Below are 17,758 nucleotides of genomic sequence, written 5' to 3'. Positions count from 1 at the left end.
AAAGAAGAAGACAATCCAATTTTGGGCCTAATCATAATAATTTGGTTTTTGTTGTATTAAGCTTCATCTGGATGAACTGAGCCCAGGCTTGAAGTTTAGAAATACAAAGATTTACTTTAGATGATAGGTCTGTAATGTCCTGATCTATCTCTATCAAAATAAAAATATCGTCCGCATAAGGGAATAGTTTCCCAAGATGACAGCTTGAAAATATTCAAGGTGGTCATATAGAGATTGAATAAAATTGGAGAAAGTGAGGAACCCCACAAGGGAGCTGACAGAAATTATAAGTATTACCGAGAAAATTCACTGAATAGGAACAATACTGAAGAAATTTAGAGAATCAGTCCAAAACTGCCTGATGAAGACCTATATCTGAAAGCAACTGAAGGAGAATGATGGACAACATCGAACGCTGCAGATAAATCAAACTGGAGTAAAATAGAATTTTTTTTTTTTGAAGACGGATTCTGCTTCTTCCAGAAACTATCTGTCTCCCCCTGCCATCTGACCCCCCCCCCCTTTGGTCTGACATACATCACCTTCCCTCTGTTCCCTCATGGTCTGGCATCTCTCTCCTTCCCTCCCCCCTGTGGTTTTTAGCATCTCTCTCTTCTCATTTCCTCCACTCAGATCTGATATCTCTGTCTCCTTCCCCGTTCTCTGGCATCTATCTATCCTCTCCCTTCCCTTTTCTTCTCTGGTCTTCTGTATTTTCTGCCTCCATCTAAATTAAATTCTTTCTTACTATTCAGACCTCAGTTTCCCTCTTTTCACTGTGTCTACCCATAGCATGCCACCTCTTTCCTTCACCCTTCCACTGTCTCACTAACTTTCTTCTTCCCCTATCCAGCATATGCCCTTTTTCTTTATCCCCTCCTTCCATCCAGTATGTGTTTTTTCTCCACTTCCATTCAGCATTTACTCTCCCCTCTCAACTGACATCCATCTGCCCTCTTCTCTCCCCTTCTCCCCACTTCCATCATCTGCCCTTTCTCTCTCTCCCCCTTCCATCATCTTCCCCTTCTTTCTTTCCCTTCGCCCCACTTCCATCATCTGCCCCTTCTCTCAATCTCTCCCTTCTCCCCACTTCCATCATCATCTGTCCCTTCTCTCAATCTCTTCTCCCTCCCTTCCCCTCACCTTTCTTTCTGATTTTGGCAACAAGTAAGATCGGTAATGGCACCCCCCCCCTCCCTAGCAATGGCACTTCAGATCGGCAACAGCACCCCCGCCTGGCGATGGCACTCAAGATCAGCAATGCCCCCCCCCCCCCCAGCATCAACGGCACTTCAGATCGGCAGCTCAATGCTCAGTCCAAAGCTTCCCTTGGACACGAACTGCCCAGGCAGAAACAGGAAGCTGCGTCAGAGATGAAGCTTTGGACTGAGCACTACATTACCGATCTGAAGTGCCGTTGATGCTGGGGGAGGGGGCCCATTGCCGATCTTGAATGCCGTTATTGGGGGGGATACTTTTTTTTGTCAATACAACCTAATTTCTGACTCTTGATTTTTTTAAATCTTCCTTCAAGTCAAACAGCATATATATCACAGAGAAGATCTTGTATAGATTTATACCAATATTCATTACACTGAAAAACTTAACTCCCTTAATCCCTTTTTAGGAAGGAAGAGATAATTTGAATTGTTGATCATCTCTTGCAAAAGAAAACCTATAAACATTCCAGGATAGAGGAAGGAGGGGAGTAAAAATACCATGTAAAATTTTAACACCAACACAGTGTACTGAATATTGGTATAAATCTATACAAGATCTTCTCTGTAATATATATGTTATTGGGGGGGGGGGGGCATTGCTGATTGATTTAAAAAAAGATTCTCTTTGCCCTCCTTCAGCGGAACCCCCTAACAATTTCGGGCCCTAGGTACATGCCTACTTTGCCTGTCCTTTAATTCAGCCCTGGAAAGAGGGAGACTTATTGCCAATGGAGGTGGAGGAGAGAGGAAGAAAAGTTGGACTCATGGAGGGACAGAGAGAGATGTTGGTTGGGGAAGGGAATGGAGTCAGAAGGAGAGGAAGCGTGCAAGAGGCAGAAATAAATAAATATTGGAAATGCAACCAGAGGCTCATGAAATCACCAGACAACAAAAGTAGGAAAAATAATTTTATTTTCAATTTAGTGATCAAAATGTGTCAGTCTATATTTTGCTTTATTTTTGTATAGTTGTTACTGATTGCATATTTTAAAGTCATCTGCCTTGACCTGTTTGAAAAAGAACCCAAATATAAATGATAATTAACATTTTCTGTGCGTACAGTGTGCTTTGTGTTTTTTTAATTTTGTGGTTACCATTATGTATTAATAAGATTTTATTGTGTGTATATGAACATAAGAAATGTCTGCACCGGATCAGACCTAGGGTCCATCTAGTCCGGTGATCCGCACATGCGGAGGCTCAGCCAGGTGTACCCTGGCGAATACCTTAGTCACTCGTATCCCTCAATGTGTCCTGCAAGAAGATGTGCGTCCAAGTTTTCCTTAAATCCTAGAATGGTGGTTTCCTCCACCACCTCTTCTGGGAGAGAGTTCCAGGCGTTCACCACTCGCTGTGCGAAGCAGAACTTTCTGACATTTGTCCTGGCCATGTCCCCTCTCAGCTTCAGTCCATGACCTCTTGTCCGAGTCACATTTGACAATGTGAATAACGTTGTTACTTGCTCACCATCCTTTCCCCCTTCTGGTGAGTGAGCTTGCTCCATTTTATTGATTCCTTTTAGTATTTTATCAGATCCCCTCTATCAGATCCCCTCTGTCTTCTCTTCTCGAGGGTGAATAATCCCAGTTTTCTGAGGCGATTATTGTAGCTCAAGTTCTCCATACCTTTTACTAGCTTCGTCGCTCGCCTCTGCACCCTCTCCAGCAGTGTTATATCCTTCTTCAGATATGGAGACCAGTGTTGGACACAGTATTCCAAGTGTGGTCTGACCATTGCTCTATAAAGCGGCATTATGATCTCCTTCGATCTATTCGTGATTCCCTTCTTTATCATGCCTAACATCCTGTTTGCTTTCTTTGCCACCGCTGCGCATTGACAGGGTCCTGTCTATCAGCACCCCCAGGTCCTTTTCTTGTTCGCTCTTCCCCAGTGTTATACCTAACAGTTTATATTCATGCTCCTTGTTTTTCCTGCCCAGGTGCATCACTATGCATTTTGCCACATTAAAACTCATCTGCCAATTCTCTGCCCATCTCTCAAGTTGGTTCAAATCTCTCTGGAGTTCCTCGCTGTCTTTATGTGACCTGATTGCCCGGCATAGCTTTGTGTCATCTGCAAACTTGATAATAAGACTGGTCATTTCTTCTTCCAGGTCATTTACGAAGATATTGGACAAGATAGGCCCAAGAACCGAACCCTGAGGCACACCGCTAGTTACTTTCTTCCAGTCCGAGTATTTCCCATTTATGCCCACTCTCTGTCTTCCAGCCACTTTCCTATCCATCTAAGTATATCCCATTCTATTCCATGACTTTGTAGTTTTCTGAGAAGTCTCTCGTATGGTACTTTGTCGAATGCTTACTGGAAGTCGAAGTATATTATGTCCACCGGTTCTCCGCTGTCGACTTGTTTGTTCACCGGCTCGAAAAACTGAAGCAAGTTCGTCAAGCACAACTTCCCTTTCCTGAATCCATGCTGACTACCTCTCAGCAGGTCATGGGTATCCAGATGCTGGACTATGCTATCTTTGATCAAAGCCTCGACCATTTTCCCAGGGACCGATGTAAGACTTGCAGGTCTATAATTTCCCAGCTCTCCTTTTGATCCTTTTTTGAAGATTGGGATGACGTTCGCTATCTTCCAGTTCTCTGGTATCTGTCCGGTTCTAATTGACATGAAAAATGGAAGAAATTGTGTTACAAATTAGTACTATTATTATGGGGGTGGGATCAGGGGCGGAGCTTGGGCGGGATACTCGATTGTTATTTGTTAGGCTTATGGGGGTACTTGGCTTGAAGAAGTTGAGAAATACTGGTATAGAGGCCTAAAGCCTCATAGAGATTTGTGCAAAAGAGTGACCATCCAGATATTTTAATTATTCCATTATCTTTGCAAAAAAGGGAATTGATGCAATCGGCCTGTAATTAAAAACTGTCACTATAGATTCCTTAGGGGTTTTAGGTATGGGAGTAATTATATGTCCTCCAGTTGAAGGAAATTTACTAGTTTCCAATGCACAAATCAGGTATTCAAATAAATCTAATTGGAAATTTGGTAGAGCTGCTTTCATAATTGCTGAAGGGCATGAATCTAAAACACAATATGACTTTGGGAAAATTTTATTAGATTGTATAAGTGTGCAATCTGGCTTATTAAATGTACTTCAAACTAGATCAGCATGAATTGTATAATTTTGAGAGTGCTGTGCATGAATGTCAAAACTTGCAGGATATTCTTAATACCTTAATTTTGGAACTAAAATAATTGACATATTTTTCGTTCTATTAGACACACCCGACCATAGGACGCACACCTTTGTAGAGGAGGAAAACCCAAAGAAAAAAATTCTGCCCACCGCCCTGCCCTGTACCCTGTCCCCCATCTGGTGGGGACAGGGTACAAGGTAAGGCAGGTCTAGTGGTAGGCAGCCCCCACCTCTGGCAGGTTTAGCGGTAGGCAGTCGTCCCCCCCGTCCCACCCCCGGTACCTTTTTTTTTTTATCCCAGCAGTCCAGCACACTTTCCGCTCTCCTGCCTCGCTGGATGGCTGCTGATCTCTTCCCCTGATCTCTTTCGGCAGCGGCAGAGCAGCACACAAGGGAGGCGTGAGCTTTTTGCGCCCCTGCTTGGTCCCGCACCACTCTTTGAATGGCTGCCGTTAGTTCTCACGGGACTCGTGAGAACTGACTGCAGCCATTTAGAGAGTAGCACGGGACCAGGCAGGCATGTGAAAAGCTCACACCTGCCTTGTGTGCCGATCTGCCGCTGCCAGAAGAGATCAGGGGGCAGCCGTCCAGCGAGGCAGGAGCGTGGAAAGTGCGCTGGGATTTTTAAAAAGGTACCAGGGGGTTGTTGTTATATACACTCCATAAGATGCACCCTTATTTCCATAACATTTTTTTTTTTGGGGGGGGGGGGAAGTACATCTTATGGAATGAAAAATACGGTAGCTAGATTATCTTCCTTTGCAGGAGTGATGTGTGATGACTGAGTATGAGTTTGATAAAAAATGTTGGAAAGTAACTTAATTCTTTGGTGTTCGTTATTGATTAACCAATCTTGTCTTCCCTGAGAGCTTTTTTTACCCCTCTATCTAGCAGTCCAATTGATTTTTTTACTGACTTCTTGCTAAAACTTTTTGCTGTGTTTTTGCTTCCAGTGCAATCTTCTTTTCAAGCTCTCTTTGCCTTCCTTATTTGCGCCTTGCATTTGACTTGACATTCCTTGTACTGTTTACAATTATTTTCACGTTAAATAATGTGGACGCAGACATTGTATATCATCAGTAATTCAAAATCTCAATACTCTGTTTGTTAAGATATTGTTGGGATTTCTCAACTCACACGGCATGAAGTCAAAATGACAACTAAATCATAAAATATCGAGGTCTGTTTTTCTGCACCTGTTGTCTTTGACTTAGTTGTCATTTTGACTGCATGCTTTGTGAGTTGAGAAATCTCAACAATATCTTAACAAATAGAGCGTTAAGATTTTGAATTACTGATAATATACAATTATTTTCAGGCAGATCCTTCTTCTACTTTCTGAAGGATGCTCTTTTAGTTTTAATAGCTTCCAGAATGGTATTTTTGAATAACAACCACACCTGCAGTAAATTTTTTACCTTTGCAGCTATTCCTCTAAGTTTCTTTTTTATCATTTTCCTTATGTTATCATAGTCTCCTTTTTTCAAGTTAAATGTACTGGATTTCCTGTATAAACTTATTTCAGGGATTATATAAAATCTAATCATGTTATCAGTTGGTCCCAGCACCCATTACTCCCACACCAATTCATGCGCTTCATTAAGAATTAGGTCTAGAATTGCTTCACCTCTTGTCAGTTCCTGAACCAGCTGCGCCATAAAGCAGTCCTTGATTTCATCAAGGAATTTTATCTCCCTAGCATGCCCTGATGTTACATTTGTCCAGTTAATATTGGGGTAGTTGAAATCACCCATTATTGTGTTACCTAGTTTCTTAGCCTCCCTAATTTCTGAAAACATTTCAGCATCTGTCCATTCATCCTGGTCAGACAGACGGTAGTACGCTTCTATCACTATCATTTTCCCTTTTACATATGGAATTTCTACCCATAGGATTCCAAGGTGTGTTTCTGCTCCTGTAGAATTTTCAGTCCATTTGATTCAAGACCCTCCTTAACATATGACGGTACACCTGTAACCAGAGGGGCACTGTATCCCGGTATGACGGTGTCCCATTGGTTATTTTCCTTCCACCAAGTCTCTGATGCCTATTATATTTATCTTTTCATTTAGTGCAGTATATTCTAACTCCCATCTTGTATCTTAGGCTTCTGGCATTTGCATACAGACATTTCAAGCAATGTTTGTCATATCTGTTTATAATTTGCTCAGCTGTTGGCATGGATAATTTGCAATCTTTAAAATCATCCTGCTCTATTTTTAATGAAACCTGTATTGCAACCACGCTATCAGATGCTCTATCTTTCCTTTTATAGTGATATCTTTTTAAACATACCTTGTTTTGAACCATGCTCTTTTAGAGACTTAGGCCTTCCTCTAGTTTCTAGTTTAAAAGCTGTTCTATCTCCTTTTTAAATGTTGATGCCAGTAGCCTGGTTCTACCCTGATTAAGTTGGAGCCCATCTTTGCGGAATAGGCTCCCCCCTCCCCAGAATGTCGCCCAATTCCTAACAAATCTAAAATCCTCTTCTCTGCACCATCACCTCATCCACACATTGAGACTCCAGAGCTCTGCCTCTCTCTTGGGTCCTGCACATGAAACAGGGAGCACTTTTAAAAATGCTACCTTGGAGTCTATAGGGAACCAACCTCTGAGTGCGGGCCAACTCAGATACAATTACAGCGCCTCACCAAACTTACCTGCTATAGGGCACTAATCTGAATGTGAGTTCACTCAAATACATCTACAATACTTCTTTTCTCAATATTTTGTACTTCGCTGATTGACCAGTTTCTCTTCTGTGTAAACCGCCTAGAAGTCATTTGATTGTTGGCGGTATAGAAGAATAAAGTTATTATTATTATCCAATCTAACTTCTATAGTGAACTACCAAAATGAGTTGGCATCTCATAACAATTCTCTGCCTACTGATGAGCACCAGATGGACTAAAGCTTACTCCACCCCTCCCAACAATAGATCAGATAACCCTCACAACATAAAAGGCACTGACCACATGCAGTGGGTAATCCCAATGCTGGTTGGACCAGCCAGACACTGAAAACCATGCCACAATCACATCACTAAACAAAACCCAGACAACCTAATAAGAATCACAACCACTTTAATACTAATGAAGTCATACTCACCTTAATCCCATGTGGATGTATTAACACGAGATCAGTGGTCAACAAGACTGAAATTGTAACAGATCTCGATGACTCACGATCCAAGATGGCCGCGAGTGACTGAACTTCGGAAGCGTCTCTTGAGCGTTCGGTAGAATTTGGATTTTACCTTGTTATATTTGCTCAGCTTTGTTTGAGAATTTCCCCATGCCTAAGAGGAGAGGGAGAAGTGCCGCCGGAGCCTCGCGGCACTCTGAAAATCCTCCTCCTCTCACTATCGAACAGCTCTTGAATCGGCTTCAGAGGGAGTCGACAACTTCGGGGAATCGCCCGCAGGACTCGGCAGTACAGAGTGACACCGCAAGGATCCCTGGGCTAGAGGTCACGCTGAGCCAGGAAGCAAGAGACACTCCCTCCCCAACCGCAGCATACTAGCTCGCCGCAGGTATCAGGCGCATCCATTGAGGCAGTGTCTGTAACCCAGGAGGCTTGTTCATCTGCAAGCTATGATATGGATCTACCAAAAGACTTTTTGAGTCTGGAGAGTGATACTGCGGCTGGAACATCAAGGAAAGGGAGGTACAACAAGACTTGAAACCAACGAATTTGGGAGGTGAGACTTCTTTTTTGGTTGAAAAACCCACTGAAATCACAATGGAGTCTCTCTGGGACCTAGTTGTTAAATTAGGAAACTCATTGAATCCACAAATTAAAGTGTTGGAAATGAAAATTGATAAGCAGGAGCAAGAACTGACTTTATTACAATCAGAAATGACCTCAGTTGGTGCCTCAGTTAACCAGCTTTTGTAACAAGACCAGTGACCAAGATGGCGGCGATGTAGAGGAGCTGCGAGAGACGCTGATAACAAGGAAATCGATGCCTTCTAAGAGGAAAGGGGTGCTTAGGGTCTCTGCCTCGTCGGCCCTGACATCCACCCCGATTCAACAGACGATGGATCGTTTCTTCGCGCCTTCTCCGGCGCCCATACAAGCTGGAGTGGAGAGCTCGGCGTTGGGCGGTGACGGGAGGGAGTCACTGGCCCTTTCGGGCACTGAAATATCGTTGTCTCCTTCGGCCCCTATGATACCTCCGTGTCCGGCAACAGCCGAAACGCTGTGGCGAGAGACACACGCTTCCGGAAGTGAAAGCGTGGGGTCTCCCGGCGAGGGCACAGCGTTGTCGGCGGAACGGCAGATGGAAACAGCAGCAGAGAAAAGGGATCTTTCTCTCTTTCAGACGGAGGTTTCCATGAATAGCATCTGGCAATTGCTGCAGAGGATGGAAGGGAAAATTGAAAAATCAACTGAAGAGGTAACAAAATTAAATGAAAAATTGGAATTATTGACTGGGTCAGTTGAATCTATGAAGTTAGAGTATACAGGCCAAGCTAAGCAAATGCAGGTGGATATACAACAATTGCAACAATTCAAATTGGCTTCAATTAAAGACAGCTCCACCATTCATAAGAAATTAGAACAATTTGAAAATTTTAATAGGCGTTTGAACCTCCGCTTTCTAAATTTTCCTCAAACTTCAGGAATGTTACCTATTGATTTGTTGAAAAGGTACTTCATTGAGAATTTGGAAATTTCTTCTAACTGTATTCCTCCAATTAACAAAATTTATTACCTACCAAATAAAAAGATGCCTGACGGAAATGGAAAGGCAAATGGAAATGAGATTGGGAAAGTAAGAGAAGGAGAGACAAATGTGATAGATTTTGCAAATGTGACGGCTTTATTGGAACAAACGATAACATCTGAAATGGACATAGCAACATTATTAGTATCATTTGTTTTTGAACAGGATGTGAATATGATTATGAAATTGTTTTTCAAAAATTCCCAAAAATTATTTGGGGGTCGGAAAATATGGATATATCCTGACGTAGCTAAGACTACACAAGAACGGAGGAAAGAGTTTCTTGCAATGCGACAACAGACTATAAATATTGGAGCAACATTTTTATTGGTGTATCCCTGCAAATGCCTGGTTAGGTACTTAGGTGTTAAATATGTTTTTTTCTCTCCTAACCATCTGAAGGAATTTCTAGATGTTAAGCAGATCATTAAGGATTAAAGATTAAGGGATAATAATAGTAATGGGCGCTAGATACATTATGCCTTTCTTCTTTGCATTATTCCTCTAATTTCTCTCTAATTTTAGTTTTGGTCACCCCCTGTTTATTGTGGTCTAAGAAGGGGTTTATCATTATGATGTTTGTTGTAAAAGTATTATTGTGTTAAAAATTTTCTTCCCTATATTCAATGTAACAAGAATTAATTCTTGTAAAATAAGATTGTATAATTATAAATAAAAAATAACAAAAAAAAAGAAATGACCTCAGTTAAAACCATTTCTCAAAAAAATGAAAGTGAAATATTAGGGGTCAAACAAGTCCAAGAAACTGTGATTAAAGATAGTACAAATATCAGGTGGAAACTGGAAATGATTGAAAATGGCCATCGTGCCAATAATTTGCGGTTCCTAAATTTCCCTAGGGTTCCTTCTATGTCCCCCAGGGAAATGTTAAAAAAATATTTTCCGGAGATTTTTTCAGTTTCAGAAGAATTAATTCCACCATTCACACAAGTATTTTACTTGCCTGATAGAAAATTGGACCAGCAATTGATTAATGAGGGACAACAGGAACCACAATTGGATATTACTACATTACTGGAAAGTTCAATGAGTGAATTAGTTAAACTGGCAACATGTTGGCAACTGTTGCATTGATGCCAGATAAGAACTGGATAATGAAGATGTTCTTTAAAAATAGAACTAAAGAGTTCCAGGGTCAGAAAGTACAGATTTTTCCGGATGTCACCAAAGAGACTCAAAAACGGAGAAGGCAGTTCCTGCTATTAAAATTTGGAGTAATTTCAGTGGGAGGAAAATTTTTCCTTAGATTTCCTTGAAATGTATTGTTCATTATGGTTCAGATAAATATGTTTTCTTTGATCCGACACACCTAACTAAATTTGTAGCATTGAAACATCTTGAGAAAGGTGAAATAATGGAAGTAACAACTGAGATTCATGTTTAATTACTCCCCGCGACTTCAGTCACTTAGATTTTCTTAAGATTAAGATTATATTGATCTTTCTAGATTGTTATTTGTCACTCTGTTGAAGTCTTGGATCATAAATTAATTGTGGACTAGAGATTGTTCTTATAAGGAGAAGATGTTAAGATGTTAATATCTTCTATATTGTATTTTTTTTTTCTTTCACCTCTTAGTTTTATTATAATCTTACTGTACAAGATGTTATGCTTGAGAATATTGTATAAAATTGATAAATAAAATTAAAAAAAAAAAATTGTAACAGATCTCGATTAATTGCAACCCTGCTTTCTATTCCTAATCGAAACATGGAAACCAATACAAAATGACCCCAGATTACAACTACTCTGCCAAATAGATTACAAACTCACCCACCTATCGAGAACTGGTCACAGGGGTGGTGGTCTGGTGATACTGCATAAATCATCTTTTCACATCAAAATCATGAAATCTATAACTCATCTCACTAGAACTACTAATGATAGAAATAAATAGTGACTCTTCCCAACACCCCATCTGCTGCATACTCTTCTACATCCCTCCTGGAAAGTGGCTAGAAGCTGAACCACAGTTCTCGGACATCATCTCAAGAACCACAGTACAATATGTCTTTACTTTCATCATAGGTGACTTCAACCTCCACCTAGACTCAACCTGAAACTCTCAAACCCTAAAATTCATTGACCTCTTAAATGAGCTACGTCTATGGAAATACCAGCAGACAGATCTTGGAATGATTTTGATGAAATTCAAAGACACAAAGGCCCAGATTCTCTAAAAGTGCGTCCCGATTTTAAGCAGCTGTAGGCGTCCTACAGCTGTCTAATCAGCAAATCGGGATGCACGTTTTTTTAAAAAAAATGCTCCCCAGGCAGGCCTGAAGGCGCCTCCGGGAGCCTAGGGAGACCCGCAAGATGCCTAAGCTCGTCTAAGGGCCTTAGGCGGGCCTTAGGCTGAACCTAGGCGGCCCTACGCGTCTCCCTAGTAGATGAGAAGCTTAAAAATGTAGGCCAGCAAAATGCTGGTCTACATTGTAAGTAAACGCGGCCGCTATACTTATCGCGGCAAGGGATCTCTCTGCCGCTATAAGTATAGCGGGCCGTGGCCCCTGACCGATCACTGGCAGGAGGGTGCCCAAACCCTCCTGCCCGAAGACGCAACCCCCCACCCCCGACACTACCGACCGCCCACCCCCGACACTACCGACCGCCCCCCCCCCCCCCAACATTACCGATCCCCCCCCCCGACAATATCGGTCGCTGGCAGGAGGGTGCCCAATCCCTCCTGCCCGAAGACGCACCCCCCCCCCCCCGGCGCTAACAACCCCCACTCCACCAAACCTGTTCTTACAGATGGGTCTTGCACGTCGAGCAAGCAGGCACGCCTCGTCGAAATGAGGCGGGCCCGCCCCTTCCCGGCCCATCCCGCCGAAGCCTAAGGTCTGATTGGCCCAGGCTCTAGAAGCCTGGACCAATCAGGCCTTAGGAATAGCGGGTCCGCCCATCCCTACTAAGTCTAATTTAGGGATGGGCGGACCCGCTATTCCTAAGGCCTGATTGGTCCAGGCTTCTAGAGCCTGGGCCAATCAGACCTTAGGCTTCGGCGGGATGGGCTGGGAAGGGGCGGGCCCGCCTCATTTCGACGAGGCGTGCCTGCTTGCTCGACGTGCAAGACCCATCTGTAAGAACAGGTTTGGTGGAGTGGGGGTTGTTAGCGCCGGGGGGGGGTGCGTCTTCGGGCAGGAGGGATTGGGCACCCTCCTGCCAGCGACCGATATTGTCGGGGGGGGGGATCGGTAATGTCGGGGGGGGCGGTCGGTAGTGTCGGGGGGGGGTGCGTCTTCGGGCAGGAGGGTTTGGGCACCCTCCTGCCAGTGATCGGTCAGGGGCCACGGCCCGCTATACTTATAGCGGCAGAGAGATCCCTTGCCGCGATAAGTGTAGCGGGCCGTGTCTAATCTAACCCGATTCTCTAACCCGCGTCTGTAACATGGACGGCGGTTACAGAATCGGGGTTTAGTTTAGGCCGATTCTGAATAGGACGCCTCTCCCGGGCGTCCTATACAGAATCAGGGCCTAGGTGTTTTGCGGGCCTCGCCTTCAATATAGGCGGCCTGCCTGGGGAGCATTTTTTTAAAAAAAACATGCATCCCGATTGGCTGATTAGACAGCTGTAGGACGCCTACAGCTGCCTAAAATCGGGACGCACTTTTAGAGAATCTGGGCCAAAATGGCTTAGTCTTAGCTGAAGAACTGAATAAGCTCCCAGCTTAGCAAAAACTTTAAAGACATCATAGAGTGCATCTGCCAAACAATTCACTCCAGAAACCAGAAAGTCGAGGTCCCAAAGGTCAACCTCCTCAGGATCCTGACTGAGTTTGGAATGACATGCTGGGGCCACAAAGGTAGTGGCCGCAGCAGCTCGACCTCCTGCTGCAGTGGAATCAAAAAGACGCTTCATGACAAAATCCACTTTTCTGTCCTGAACATCCTTCAGGACAACCCTCCATCCAAGTGACCTGAACCACCAAATCCACCTTCGGCAGGACTAAGCACTTGGAAAATTCCGATGCTATTGGATACAACTTAGCCATGGCCCTAGCGCACTTCAGGGGAACCTCTGGGGCCTTGCAAACCTCCAAGAGCATTTCCGCCAAGTCCACGTGGTCTGGAAATGCAGCGGAAAGCGGGGACTTAGAACTCATGAAGGAACACTCTGCCTGAACCGCAGAGTCTGAATCAAGATTCAATGTCCACAGGGTCTTAGAGAAAAGATAAGGGAGACGGCTGGACTTAAAGAGCCTGCACATCGCCTGATCCTCTCCCAGATCACGGAAATCGGTGTTCTGGGAATCCTCTAGATCCACTAAGTTAGCTACATCAGCTGACCCTGCCGAAAAGCCATGTGACAGCAACGGCATAGAAATGGATGCAGGTACCGAGACAATGGCGGGGAGCTGCTGCTTACTTTCAGGTGTACCAGCAAGGAAGCAAATGGACATGCTGGAATTCAAAGGCTGAACAGACTGCCGCACCGGAGTCTGAGAGGGAGGGACAGACATAGTCCTTTTTCTCATGAAAGCCGGATACATCATATCCACAAATTCCAGCGGAAAATAGTCACCACAGCAAGAGACGATCTGTGGGACTCAGATTTGGAATATTTAGAAGACATATGAGACTTTTTCCCCGGAACTGCACTTGCGTTTTGCAAAAGCGCCCTCACCCAATTTTGGCATCCCGGATGCTGTAATCACATCTCCAGCAGAATCGGAGGAAAGCAGGTCCTCTCCGGAGGATAGTGTGGAATCCACGCCACGGTGCACGTGATAAACGGCTGTGAATCTGTCAGCCATCTGCCGCATTTACGGCATGAATCCATGCCATCCTGTCCTGAGGTGGCCATCTGTGAAGTTTGGAGCAAAAACGAAGCTTCTAAGTCCAAAAAATATACTTTTGAAAACTTTAAAGAAAATCCAAGATGGCCGCCGCAGGTGCTGAGTTTGCCCTAAAACTGCCTGGTAAAAACGCAGGGAACCGCGAAAAACAGTGCACAAGGCTGCCGGCCTGGTCCCGCACCGCTTCCCGCGAGAACTCTCCTATTAAGAACTCTCACGAGAAGCAGCATGGGACCAGGCTGGCAGCCTTGTGCGCCACTCTGCCGCAAGGGAAGAAGACTCCGAGGAAGCCACGTCAGCTGTCAGTGCTCCAGGCAGCCCCATCCAGCGAGGAAGGGCCTCGGAATTTAAAAAAGGTAACTGTGAGGGGGAGGGAGGCCGGGAGCTGCCCTACCTAATTAAAAATAGGTACCGGGGGGGAGGCCTGCCTCATCAGCCACGTTAGCTGTCAGTGCTCATACAAAAAGGTTATGGGAGGGGTTTGGGTATTTGCTCCATAAGACACACACACCCTTATTTCAGGGGGTAGAAAAAGTGCCTCTTATGGAGCGAAAAATATGGTATGTGTAAAATGAGTTTGATATGCCCTTTACCCCTGAGTCCTATAAAAACTCTAAAAATTGTGTGTACAAATTTTGGGTGTGTGCCCAGTTTGAATAACAAGCCAATTAGCACCAATAATTGGGATCTTAACAAGCAATTATTAGTGCTAATTGGAAATAATTAAAATTTGAAAATAAATTTAGGCGCAGTCAGCATCTAAATTTTATGCTTCAGTCTAAAAAGAGGGTGCAGAAATGGGAGGGTTATGGGTAGATTGAATGTGTTTCTTTAATTTACATGTGCAGTTTTAGAATAAGGGGGGTGGGATACACACAGTTTAGACATGAGGATTTAAACCATGTTTCAGTTGGTATAAATGGCCGCACCTAAAGTTAGGCACGGTTCCAAGCGCTATTTTATAACTGGCTCCTAACTTTGTGCTGTTTATAGAATAGTGCTCGGTGCAATTTTTAGACACCATTTATAGATATACTTAGTGATTTTCTTTATGTCCGATTTTAGGTGGGAAGCAGTTTGTAATGGATGTTTTCTGTAGATAGTAGGATAATCAGGCACACATAACTGCCCACCTTCTCTTATGAAGCTGATTTATTTTAAGCCAGAGGTTCTCAACCCTATTCTCAGGACCAAGCCAGTGGATTTTGAGATATTCATACTTGATTATACATCAAATAAATTTGCATGCACTGCTTGCATTGTATGCAGATCTATCTCATACATATTTATTGTGGGTATCCTGAAAACCTAATTTGGCTGGGTATGTCTTAAGAATTGGGTTGAGAACTCCTGCTTTAAGCTATCATGTAGGATTAGTGGTCTCCCAGTGCAATGGCAGTTGGTTGGAAGACCAACAAATGCCAGAAAATGCCTGCCCTGATCTTTCCAGAGCTCTCCTGACCATTCTGTACACTAGCAGTGTCAGAAGAAGACACATTAACTACTTGTGTGGCTGATTATCTTCCAGTCCATGGTGAACATTTGTTACAGGTAAGCAACTTTTATTTTATTGTTGCCTTGTTTGTTTTGCAAAGCCATTATATGGCACATTTTAGTATCTGAAGACTGCTGCAGCTTGAGTTTCTCTCTTAGGGTACCTTTTACAAAGCTGCAGTGTCCCCACTGCAAATGCAGTGAAACCTGTTCAATTCTTATGGTCTTTGGTCATTTACTGCAGCACATTCCTACCGTGGCTTTGTAAAAGGGACCCTTAGAGAACAGGTTAAAGCAATTAAATGGGACAACATACCAGCTATAGCTGCAGAAAAGCAATTATGGGAAACACTGAATTTTAAGGTAATTAGTCAAGAAATCTTATGTATTGTGATATGGTCAAATAGTGCACAAATTATATTTCAATTTAACGCACTTCTCCTTCCAGAAAAAAACATTTATGAATGAGCGCATATGTATTCTTACCTATCTGTTGTGACTTCTTTCTGAATATAGTCCCACAAGCATCCATGCCACCCTGAATAAGGGTTTCTTTTCTGTAACTCACAAGACTCAAACCGCATCCAGTTCTATTTTTAGGATATCCAAAATGAATATGCATGTGATAAATTTGTATACATTGGGGACTGAGTTTATGCATTATTTCTCATGCATATTCATTCTCGATATGTTGAAAACACAAAGCTGGAATTCTCAAGACAATTCTGGAAAGTCCATCTTTAGTGTAGCTGCACACTTTATCTGTAAAATATGTATAATAGTCCTGTATAAATAGATGGAAGCACATGAGTCTGTTCTTATCTCCCTTTAAAAAAAGGGCTTAGCCTCCAAATGTCCGAGATAAGGGTTTTTAAAGTAGTTTCTTTGTGTACTTAAAATATGTAGCTTTGGAAGGAAAAGGCACTGAGATCTGGAAAACTTTTACGCTTAAAAACATGCTAAATGATTGACTTCTGTTAAGGTACTGAATTACTCAAAAACAGCTAGGCTTTTTTTTTCTTTTGTTTATTCTTTTTGTAGCATGATGACAGAGATGATGGTGTGGATTATTGGGTCAAAAGAGGAAGAGGCCGTGGTACCTTCCAGCGTGGCAGAGGGCGATTTACCTTCAAAAAATCAGGTAGCAGTCCAAAATGGACACATGACAAATACCAAGGGGATGGGCTTTTTGAAGACGAAGATGAAGCAATGGAAAATAATGAAGAAAGGAAGGACAGACGCAAAGAAGCAAAGGTAGAAAACTCTGGTTTATCAGTAAAATGAAGAATATCTACTTCAGTACAGATTGAATGGGATGGGTAGGTTCAACAGAGATAAGTATACCCTAGGAACTGAAGTTGATTACATGTGATGTTTCTGTTGGAGAATATATGATATGCTGCTGCCACTGTTTGTTACCTAGTTATGGAACTGCAAACAAACAGAGGTAAACCAGAAAATTTGATAATACTAATCAACTCTTTCTGTTTCTGTTTTGGCAGGAGTGATATCTTTGAAGTAAGAAACCAAGAGAAGATCAAAATACACACCACCAACAGCATTTTTTATATGGTTTATTTTTTCTTCAGTATGAATGTAAGCATTTTACTTAAAATTTAATGTTCATTGCTTGTAGATTGAAGGAAAGATTTGTTTCCAAGTCTTTAGACATTCATTAGACCATATGCTCGGGATCTGATGACATCAGTGTAGGAACTTGCAAAAGACTTTGGTATTTGTAACCATGAACTTTTAAAAGAATATATTTTAATGTTTGCTATATCCAGTCTAGTTTTGATGTCTAAAAGATATTGTAAAATACAGTTTTGTGAATGTTTGATTTTATTTTTTTCAGTGTTTAGTATTTTGAAGTAAACTTCAGTTTGAACCATAAGTGGTGGTATTGCAGATAAATGATCTTTATCCTAATTGTGCATGTGTTCTTGGTTTTTTTTTCTTACAACAAGAAATGTTTATAACTGTTTCTGGGTAATATGTGTAAGATATTTGCAAGTACTTTACAGAGAAATTGACCAACTCACATATCTCTAGAGCATTGGTTCTCAGCCTTTTTACCATCACGACACACTTGACAGACAATGTCCATGCACATGACAGACTGAACTGAAAAAAAGGCTTAAGTAATATTTAGGTAAGTATTTAATACCATTTTTGTGTGTAAAACACTTTTACATGCATAAAAGGGTTTTTATAAAATTACTTTGTATAAAAGTTTGCATTGCAATTAAGTGCATGCTCGTACACAACTTTACAATTGGCATGTTCATAAGAGGAATTTGGGCCTGAGATCCTGAGCTGTGTACCCCTA

General features: G+C 42.5%; 1 protein-coding gene across 7 annotated transcripts in view; it reads left to right on the top strand.

Moving 5' to 3' along the window:
• BCLAF1 (BCL2 associated transcription factor 1) overlaps positions 1-17,359 on the top strand; it is a 245,353-nt gene extending 227,994 nt beyond the window's left edge. For 4 of the 7 annotated variants that reach the window (XM_033936166.1, XM_033936164.1, XM_033936160.1 and 1 more), the window contains 2 exons: positions 16,471-16,748; positions 16,932-17,359. In XM_033936166.1, the coding sequence (XP_033792057.1) occupies positions 16,471-16,713 (243 nt within the window). In that variant the 3' untranslated portion in view covers positions 16,714-16,748; positions 16,932-17,359. The remainder of the gene's footprint in view (positions 1-16,470; positions 16,749-16,931) is intronic. The other 3 variants (XM_033936165.1, XM_033936163.1, XM_033936162.1) reach the window with 2 other exon arrangements.
• Positions 17,360-17,758: the final 399 nt, after the last annotated feature.

The sequence above is a fragment of the Geotrypetes seraphini genome, chromosome 3 (genome assembly GCF_902459505.1).
Source record: "Geotrypetes seraphini chromosome 3, aGeoSer1.1, whole genome shotgun sequence".
NCBI lineage: Eukaryota > Metazoa > Chordata > Amphibia > Gymnophiona > Dermophiidae > Geotrypetes > Geotrypetes seraphini.
This window is presented reverse-complemented; position numbering and strand designations above follow the sequence as displayed.